We start from the raw sequence: 10026 nt of genomic DNA, 5'->3' as shown, positions 1-10026 counted from the left end.
TCTAAAATTCTTAGGATGATTTAGAATTAAAATATAATAAATTGGAGATGAAAAAGCAAATTCGTATCATTTATTCAATTATTCTATCCCTACAATGCGACTAATCTAATAATCACCGATTCAGTCCAAACTGAAAATTTAGTACTGCTAAAAGTACATTGGCGCTGCTGTCTTTATTTGGAAATTTCATATGGTTATTTTTTGTGTCGTGGTGTCCGAGGTCAGAAGTTCGGGCAGAATTTAATTTAATTCGCCGAACAGAACTGTTTCAAAAATGGGGCAAGCGAGCAGTCGTGTTTTCCACTTCTTAACCAAAGAAATTCGCAACATCAACATAGAAAACAGAGCTCACAAGGTCATTTCGCGGGACAAACCGCAACCGGCTCCACGATACCCTGCGACTGAAAGGGAACTCGAGCGGCTCGCCGCAGGTAAGGATAAATAAATATCGTACAGCAGCATTAATAAAAAGATCATTCTTTGTCAGACCATCCAGAAATTCTTGCGGAACAGTCGAGAAAATCGAGTGACCTGGACGAGAGACTGAAAAAAGTGTTTGTCATCTCGCACGACCCTGAACTCCAAATTAAACAGGAGGCTAATCCATTGAGGCCGTTGCCCTTGCAACGGAAACCCATCCCCAAGCCCGAGTTCGGATTTGAGGAACCTAGTCAGGTCGCCGCGGGCAAAGTCACCTTCAAGCAGGCCATCAAGTTCATCACCGACCACCAAGACGATCCAGCTCGGTGGAACACAGACACCATCGCTAAACACTACAAACTTGAGACTGAAGTCGTTGGTATGCGCTTCTAATATAAATACCATAAATTCAAGGCTTGAATTACGAAACCGAGAAAATTAAAAAATTAAATTACGACAGAGTCAAATGGAATCTTATTCTATTACACTCTACAACTAGATTAACCAGTCACTAATCAATCCCATACTTCACAGATAACATTCTGGTTCACTTCCGACCGTTCTTGCTGCTCGTGCCCGAGGGTCCGGGGGAGAAGCGCAAGTCTGTGTTAGCTGCGGCGCCTGCGACTCCCAAGCTGCAGTCGTCGTCGTCGTCATCTTCGTCATCATCCCCATCATCCTCGTCCTAGGAGGCGGTCAGGTTGCACCTGTCCCAGCGCCAAACGGAGCCGTCGTCGCACACGCACACCAGCACCTGTCCGTCGCGGCTCAGGCTCGTCTGGCGAATCGCGGTTGTGCATTTCGGATGCTGCAACTGGTGACAGCGCGCTTGGCCCGGCTCGTCCGCCTGATCGAACTGCCACACGTAGGTCCGGCCCACCTGGTTGCCCAGCGCCAGGGTCGTCTGCCGCTGGTCCATGGAGAAGCGGACGAACCTAGAATCAAATCGAATTATTTGAGTTAGACTGAACTGTATCAGAGAAAATACGCTTCAATTGATGTTGATATTAAATATGCAATTCAAAATAGATCTTTTAATTGGTGATTTTTACAAAACAGGTCATTTTTTTAGTTGATTCAAGGTAAAAGAACTCTAATTGGGTATTTTAAGGAGTCCACAGAGAATTCTTGAGCATTCTAATGGATCCCAGGACCTTGGAGGAGGTCTAAAGAGCTCAAGGAAGGTCTAGGTCTGTCTAAAGAGCTCAATGGAGGTCGAAAGAGCTCAAGGGAGGTCGATAGAGCTCAAGGGAGGTCGAAAGAGCTCAAGGGAGGTCTAGGGACCTTGACAGAGAGGTCTGAGGGGCTTGAGGGAGGTGTCAGAGTTCTAGCTCTCATTTCGTGCCAGCTAAACGAGGCCAGAAACTCGAGGAAGGTCCTGGTGGTTTGAAAGAGGCCCCAGGAGCACTAGGGAGTTCCCGGAAGATTATAGGAGGTCACGGGGGCTTTAGAGAGGTACCTAGAGCTTGCGAGAGGTCTCGAAAGCTTGTGGGAGGTCCTTAAGATTTTGGGCAGTCTAGATAGCTTGCGACAGATCCCTCGGACAATATGGAGGTCTCGGAAGCTTGCTGGAGGTCCAGAGAGCTTGTGGGAGGTCCTGGAAGCTCTTTGGGAGGTCCCAGAACCCCAGAAGTGTGAGGAAGGTGTAAAAAGTTATCTAATTTTTTTCACAAAAGCTTTTAAAAGGGGTCAGGAGCTCTAAAAATACTATTTATCAGCAAAACCAAAGAAAATAAATGGGAAATTTTCCTTGAAGCTGATTAAAATAAGTATGCCATTTAGTGTAATAATAAAATAACGGCTAGGAAACTGGTGCATACCAAATTTCACACTCTTTGTAGTCAAAGCGGTGGAGCACTGTGACAGCCGAATCATTCGGTCGCAGTGGCTTGCCAAGCCGTCCGGGCTGCCAGCAGACGATGCAGTTTTCGCACGACTTGGAGAGAACAAAGTCTCCAAACCAACGCACGCAGTCGACGTAGTTGCGGTGAATATCTCTGGTGGAGAAGTCAGGAAAGTGTTCTTTTAACGAATTAAAGGGCCGAGTGCCGCTGCGGAACGAGTACGACTCTTTTATCGCCTCCTTTATGTGCGGTTTGTTCAGGCACCACAGCTTCAGCGAGTGGTCCATGCCGCAGGACATCACGCGTTCGCCTCGCAAGTCAAAGTCCTGAAAACAATTATCCCAATCCGAGTACTGCAAGTAGCTGTCGCAGTTATATAAATAATAATGGTTTTATTGGTATCGTTTTGAAATTATAGCTGTCCTAGAAAAAAAATGAATTTAACTTTATAAAACTTTTATACTGGACCTTTTTGCACTGTATTAAATTGATTTCTAAAGTAAATTACGTGTATGTTCGTTCCAAATTTCAAGAAAAATGCTTTAAATAATGGAAGATAGGACAAATTTAAATTTTCATCCTGCAAATCTTTCTAGATATTTTTTTTTAAATTTTTTAACAAAACAAAACTTGAACTTACAGCACTTAAAACTTCATCTCGATGCCCTTCAACTCCTCCAAAAATGGCGAGGCAGATGTCAGTCTTTATATTCCAAAGACGCAACGCGTGGTCCTTGGACACGGAGAGCAACAGATTTGGGTCCTGCGGATGAAATTTCAGCTCGTTGATGGCGTGTCCGTGGCCGATGTAGTGTCGGATGCAGGCCGATTGGGACGGACTGAAAAGCCGTATAATGCCCCTGGAGCCTGCAACAGCCAGCAAGGGTCGGCCGCTGTCCTCGTCCACTGTCCACGCGCATGTGTAATAATTTTCGTAGGCCTGTTTAAATCAGACAATTATTGTTAACATTTTTTTTTAGAAATCAATACTAATAATTTCTTACATCGGTGTCGGCATAGCACTGCAGCAGCTTGATGCCGCCCTCGTCGGGACACTCATAGATGGACACCCGGTTGGAGCCGACGCAGGCGAACACGACGGGCTGGCCGTCCTTAAGGTGGTGGTTGAACTGCACGCCGAACAGCGGCTGTCCGTGGTCCTCCTTGGCGTAGCACGTGAACTTGTACAGCGGCTTGCTGACGGCCTTGGACGCCTTCCGACGGTTGCTCGCGCGACCTTTGCGCTTCACGCCGCGCTGCACTGGCGTCTCGCTGCGGGACGACGTGTTGTCCGTCGTCGATGCACTGCCGATGCTCGAAGTATCATCCTAGGAATCAAAAATTACAAATGCTAGGGAATTTTTTTACTTGTGGATATTTGTTTTATTACGGCTTCGTTTGTGTTTTCATCGCCGGAGTCTTCAGTATTCGTTTCGGACGGCGCCTTCCCATTCTTGTTCTTGTTCGTCCACAAAGTTCCGGGCGACATCGTGTAAAATCAAAGTGATTTTATTGTTGACAACAAAGGCAGTCGAAAAATTTGTCAAGAAAAGGCGGCAGACGGATCAGATTTTAGCGTTGTTTTGGTTTGATTCTAAATAGATCAGTGCTGCCAACAGAACTAGTTACGAATGTCTATGTTAATTCTTTTATTAACTGTCTTTTTAATGATGTCCAATGGGATGATTTATTTTTAATTTTGAAGAATTTGTTTATCTAAAAAAATTCAAAACATATCTTAGCGATTTTAGCCTTCAAAATTTTTTTGTCATAATTCTGTGAGGTTGGCAGATGAGCTAACAAGTCTAACAGAACAGCAGTGACACCAACTTGATGAATTATAAACAAAACAGAAGGCAGGATGGTGTCACGTGCGGACGGTGGTCAAATTGTTCCTTGGTTTTCTTGGTAAGGCATTAAGTCAAACACAATTTCTTCGATTTATAACTTAACATGTTTTTTCAGTGATGAGTGGCAGGAGACAGCAAAACTGATTTTTAGCGATGACGTCGCTGACCAGCTAAGGGGGCTTCAAAATCTGCGGCTGTGGAAGGCCCGGTATGAAATTAAATCCTCTCTTTTTAGTATTTTAACTATTATTTGTAAAATTAAAACCCTTATTTTAGTTTTAAAAATTAAAAAACCTTTTGATTAAATTTATGGCTTAGAAGATTTTTAGTATTTTATTTTTTGATTGGATTTTTTGCAGATGTGAAACATTGCCGACCGGAGCGGACGCGACGATGGTCCTAATTTGCGCGCTTGAGGGGCACAAACTGAACGCCAACCTGGATGACCTCAGTCAGAGACTGGCTTTGAGTGCGGCCCTGACGCGTTTCCTCAACCAGGTGCTGACAACGGGTCCAACCAAGACACAGTTCAGCAAGACTATGTTCGCCAAGGCCAAGAATGTGGACATCCCTGGTTGGATCGTCAAACTGCGTCACGAGGCCGCGCACGGACAGTCGCTGCCAGCGCTGGAACTTTTGCTCCGAGCTGTCGATTTCGGGCTTGACTGGCTCAGGTGGAACTACTGGGACGTCGAACCCGTTGACTGGGTCCAGCAGTCCGCGTCTCAAGCGCCTCTAGCTGAGTTGGTACGAATTATCGTTGGATTTTTTGGTTGAAGAAAAAGTTAAACTTATTTAATTTTCTAAGTGGAATTTCATAAGAGCTTAGAAAAAATATTACTGTATAAAATTTGCTACAACAACAAAATTAATTGATTTTTTTAAATTATCATTTAATTTAAATATTTGAAGATCGACAAATGGGAGGCGCTGGGAGCTTGCCAGCAGGCTGGATACAAAAGGATCACATCTCTACCTGCCGAAGACCTGCGGGCAAGCAACGCAGGAATCCGCACCGTTCGAGAAGCGATCAGCCTCCTTGAGCAGAAAATCCTATCTTCCTCCGTGGACAACCCTGAGCACCTGCTGAGCGCCGTGCTGACTAGCCAGACCCTGTTGACCCCTCCGCCCGGCCTTTACGGAAAGGAGGAGCTGCCGAGCACGCTGGTGGCCCAGTGGCGGCCGCTGCTGGGCGCCCTGCACGCCGCCCGCCTCCTGCCCCGCCTGCTTGTCAAACTGCACGAGCGAAACTCCAGACTGGCCGCCCTGTGGGTCCTCTACCTGCTCGACCTGATCGAAAAGCTGCAAACGGCGCAGCAGGAGCTCAGGACTGCCGGACTGGTCATCAGAGAGACGGCCAACCTGGCGGATTATGTGCAGAAGAGGGGTGAGCCCCTTGACGTAACGGTCAGCGACCTGGACCCTGAGTGGTGGCCCCTTGTGGCCGCCCCGACCCTGAAGGAAATGAAGGCGACTTGTGTTGAGGTGGCGGGCAATCCCAACAAGAATGGCAGGATTTATTTGGACAAGTAGGTCTCTTTTTTAGATTTTAATTTTTGGAACCGCACTGATTAGCGGAATTTTTGCTGATTTTTTTTCAAAATTTTGCCTGATATTAAGAAAAGTTTGGTGTAGAGGAATTTAAAATCAGAAGCCATTTTTTGCAAATCATTCAAAGTTTAAAATTAAAACCGACTTGAAGAGTGAAGAGTCGGTTTATTTTAATAAAAGTAATTTAAATTGGAAAAATTTAATATTTTTTCTTCACAGTTACTAAAATTAATTTATTTTTTTCTAGTCCAGAAAATATTTTTGATAAATAAACAGTTATGGAATTAATTCACAGTTCAGAATGGAAATAATCAGAAAATTTACCATTTCCTGCTTGATGAAGCCTGTAATATCCTGGGAAAACAGAAAAAAATATAGTTTAGGTTTTTGTCTGTGATCTTTTTTCAAAATCAAAACAATAGTTGCCAGGATAGGATGTGTTTCCCTTTAAAAAGAGCATTTTCAAATTTATTAAAATGCGATTTTAAATTCCACCAAAGACATCACAGTCTCTCTCTTGTTCGAATTGATTTATTTTGAGTGAAAAAAGCTGAAACGTGCTAATTCTATTTAATTATAAAATCCAGTATAAGTAACTAAAACAGGAAACCGAAATAATCCAATTCAGAGCTAATTTGGTGTTTACGTCAATTAAAACGCCTGCAGAAATCGAATGTATGCAACTCGCACGACTCGCCGGACAAGCAATAAGCCTATCTAAATTTCGACTGCTGCTCTGTTTCAGATTATTGTCGATGGCGGGCTATGAAAACGGCACCAAGGCCAAAATCAATCAGCTCTGGCGGATATATTTCGGAGAAATGCCCGGCGGCGAAGGCGAAGGAGACATTAAGACTGTGGACGATCTCGTCAAGAAGGCTCCCGTTTCTCGAGACGGCGACAAGTGGATCAAATTAGGTATAAAAATAAATAAATTTAATTAATCTGGTTATGTTAAATAAAATCTTAAAACAGAGGAGTGGAACGCGAAGGCCGTGGGAGTTATGGCGTGGCAAGACAGCGTTGATTTAGAATTAAATTACGAAACTTGGGAGTAAAAATAAAAAAAATGTAAATTTTGTGATAACAAATAACCGTCTTTTACTATACAAGTAGAAAAATAAAAACCACAGCTGTGACTCTTGTGCTTTGGCATCACACGATCGGTATACCGGGAAGATTCAACATGGCGTGCGCCATTTTGTTGGTCTCTCCGCACCTGGAAAGCGGCGAGGAGTGATCGGGAATTAGTGCGGGCGATGGTGAATGCGAACTCACGTTTGGTGGGCGTTCACACCGAGGTGTTGCTGGTCCCATACTTTGTCAGGCACTCGCGATTTATGTCGAAGAACCTGACGAAAGCACCATACAAAACACTCAGAAGAAGTCACACAACAAGTCACAGAATGAGTGAGAAAGAAATGAGTGGAAGTAAGAAATTATTTGTCCTCGTCGAAAGGTCGAAATTTTAAGATTGAATAAATTTGAATCACGACGAGGACAAAGCCATGCAAAAGAACTACTAATTAGACCCCTGAAAATCAAGGGAACGATATTTACCTTCCACCTGATATGCCGAGCAAGAACCTCCAGTAGGAAGGGCGCAGGCTGCGTGGCTCGAGAACGGCGGCGTGGAACAACACAGCCGTGGAGAAGCAGTAGAGCAGAATTGTGGCCCAGGGCAGCTCTGGCAGGTATCCCCTGGCCGAGGCCGCGTTGTACGCCACTTGCAGCGTCTTCCACATCATGTAGAGGGCCACCGTCGGCGAAGGGTAAAAGCCGAAGGTCGTGCCGGCCAACAGTCCCGCAGGAATAGCAAGTTTTGGCGAGTCTCCGCCAGTGGCACGCCGCAAAAGACACAAAATCAACTGAAACACGCATTAAATAGATTTTTAAATTATGGATTTACTTATGCCAATGGTGCTGAAAAATTTTTTAACATGTACACCAATTATTAAACTGTCACAGTGCTCTTGAGAGGTCCAAAGAGGTGAAATGGAATTGTGAGAGGTACCAGCACCTTCAGGGGGCCACAGAAGCTTAAGGGTGGACAAGTGGAGATCATGAGAGGTCCCAGGAGCTCTAAAGAGGTCATTGGAGGTCACAGGCACTTTTTGGAGGTTCAAGGAGATCTTATTTAGTGGTTTTGTGGACTTGTTAGAGGTCAAAGAAGCTTAAAGGAGGTAAAGTGGAGTTCATGAGATGACTCAGAAGCTTGTGGGAGGTCCCAGGAGTTCTTAAGAGGTCATTGGAGGTCGTAAGAGAACTCATGAGTTTGTGAGAGGTGCCAGAAACTTTTTAGAGGTCCAAGGTGCTCTTATTTAAACTTGTGAGAGGTCAGAGAAGCTTAAGGGAGGTCAAGTGGAGTTCATAATAGGTCTCATGAGCTTGTGAGAGTTCCCAGGAGCTCTTAAGAAGTCCGAGGGAAGATTTTTTGTGTAGTAGCTCAAAAAGCCTAACATAAATTTTTAAATTTCCTCTTTCACGGCGCGGAAAGTTTCATAATAATAAAAATTACTTTAAAAAGTCCAGAGAATCCACCGAGGAAAGCACCTAGCCCGTAGGCCTCCTTCCCAAACAGCATTTTCCCCAGAATGGTCGGGTTCTTTGCAATCTTCCTGAAGCGAAGCAGCAGGTTGAGGCAAGCCTGGAGGCCATAGCCGATGGCAAACTGCTTCACTGAACTGTGCAGCGTGTAGTGCAGGCAACTGTGGGGGTGAGGGCACGACGAATGCCGTCCACGCGACTTCAGGAACTCGACCACCGGTCTGAGACTCTCGTTGAGGACCTGCGTCAACGAGAGCAACAGCCACGGCCGACCTCCCGCGCGCCCTGAAACCTGTCCTGATTGCGAGGATGCGTTGTAGTCCTTCTGTTCACATGGGCCGACGATAAAGCTGAAGGGACATTTTGCTTGGGTCTTTTTCTCGTTTAAACGATAAAATTGTTTTTACCTGATAAGACTGTACACGGAGTCATTTCCTGCGCGGCTCTGTGAGCGGTAAAAGTAGAGCAGTGCCGACATGGATGCCATGAAAATGTAGACTTCGCCGTGGGGGATGGGCCTCACCAGGTCTCGCCTCGCAGCCATCCTAAAAAGCGTTTCTGAAGCCTGAAATTCATATAAATATATGATTCTTTTGGCAAATCTTATTTATTAAATAAACTCCGTACCACATTCGTGACATAGAGACAAAGCAGACTTCTACGAGAGGGTCTCTCGATCATTATGGAAATAAAACTGGAGATGAAAGCGGGCAGGAAGGAGACGGAGAGGTAGTTGAAGTTTCCCGTGAGCCGTCGGATGTAGCAGACGGTTAGCATGAAAGAATAGGCGTGGCAGCTGAGGAAGGCCGACGACTGGATGATGCCGAGGATAGTCTGCCGAAGCTGCTTCTTCGTCGGCACCCGGCCCCTCATCATCAGTGCCAGCTGCAAATAGACGAATGTTATGCAATCGATTATCTATGCGAATAAGAAACGCAGTAAAACCATACCGTGTAGACTGTGATATAAATTCTGAGGCATTCTTGGATGGAGTGGAAGCCGATGCCAGCCGCCGCGTCCGTGCAAGAGTCTGTCCACGGATGGGCGTAGTCGCGGCAGCTGTAGGGCACTGTCTGCAATTTGCTAAAGACCACCATCGCATTCTTGGCGGACACGAATTATTTATATTAAATAAAAGCGTGACCCGCAGAACTGGAGGACGAGCGCGATTCCTCCGCCAAACACTGCTTCACCGTTGTAGAAGAATTAAAAGCCGTGCGAGGTGCGGTGAGCACCAACAACGGCGTAGTATTGTGTTGATAATTCTGCGGCACCTGTCAGATTCTCAATTCTCGACATCGGCTGATCGAAGTATTTCTTGGTGTGGGAAGCCATTGCTGCCAACCTAAACAAATTGTGACACAAATCAGCGCGCGGAAGTTTCCTATTCTCTATGCAAATGAATTGATCCGCACTATAAAATAGATGTGATTATTTATCGTAACTTCTCACGAGCTTATTGTTTCAATTAGCATACAAATCATTAATTAGCATGGTAAATTATTATTATTTCGAGACATTTTTTTTCTAGCGCTGCGGATGTAAATTAATGTAATTATTTTTCTGTTTGAGGTCAAAGCGCGATTAAATGAGATTACAAGCTTGCTGCAAGAATGTTGCTAAGGAAAATTTCGATAAGATAATTTAAAACTGACTGGAGATGAAATCTTTTTGGACTTTAAGCTTATGAATGAATCAATGTGCGGCTTTTTTATCTCGGATTTATTCCTAAAAAGCGCAGATTCAATCTCTATGGAGGCTGCGAATTAAAAAGATGAATGCAATTAATTGAGGAATAAAAGACAGATCCAATT

At 44.8% G+C, this 10026-nt stretch overlaps 3 protein-coding genes across 4 annotated transcripts; 1 reads left to right on the top strand and 2 right to left on the bottom strand.

Annotated features, from left to right (window-relative positions):
• Nucleotides 1-41: 41 nt before the first annotated feature.
• escl lies at nt 42-3851 on the bottom strand. Its single transcript, XM_065485998.1, has 5 exons — nt 3655-3851; nt 3269-3592; nt 2905-3204; nt 2241-2590; nt 42-1355 (listed from the first exon to the last, which is right to left on the bottom strand). Exons 1-5 carry the CDS (start codon nt 3751-3753, stop codon nt 1106-1108), a joined length of 1323 nt encoding a protein of 440 aa, XP_065342070.1. The 5' UTR covers nt 3754-3851; the 3' UTR covers nt 42-1105.
• Nucleotides 3852-4077: 226 nt separating this feature from the next.
• Nucleotides 4078-6759, top strand: LOC135939800 (uncharacterized). Its single transcript, XM_065484370.1, has 6 exons — nt 4078-4172; nt 4230-4322; nt 4474-4861; nt 5027-5643; nt 6411-6583; nt 6641-6759. The coding sequence occupies exons 1-6, from the start codon at nt 4126-4128 to the stop codon at nt 6721-6723; spliced, it is 1401 nt and encodes a 466-aa protein (XP_065340442.1). The 5' UTR covers nt 4078-4125; the 3' UTR covers nt 6724-6759.
• On the bottom strand, nt 6738-9514 carry LOC135939801 (transmembrane protein 135-like). 2 transcript variants are annotated; one of them, XM_065484372.1, is made up of 7 exons: nt 9163-9512; nt 8840-9097; nt 8620-8777; nt 8184-8562; nt 7226-7533; nt 6944-7017; nt 6738-6884 (listed from the first exon to the last, which is right to left on the bottom strand). In XM_065484372.1, the coding sequence occupies exons 1-6, from the start codon at nt 9307-9309 to the stop codon at nt 6957-6959; spliced, it is 1311 nt and encodes a 436-aa protein (XP_065340444.1). In that variant the 5' UTR covers nt 9310-9512; the 3' UTR covers nt 6738-6884; nt 6944-6956. The 2 variants fall into 2 exon arrangements, with proteins under 2 accessions (XP_065340444.1, XP_065340443.1); XM_065484371.1 differs by lacking the exon at nt 6944-7017 and having other exon boundaries at nt 9163-9514.
• Between the last annotated feature and the right edge of the window lie 512 nt (nt 9515-10026).

Source organism: Cloeon dipterum, chromosome 3 (genome assembly GCF_949628265.1).
Source record: "Cloeon dipterum chromosome 3, ieCloDipt1.1, whole genome shotgun sequence".
In the NCBI taxonomy this organism is placed as follows: Eukaryota; Metazoa; Arthropoda; class Insecta; order Ephemeroptera; family Baetidae; genus Cloeon; species Cloeon dipterum.
This window is presented reverse-complemented; position numbering and strand designations above follow the sequence as displayed.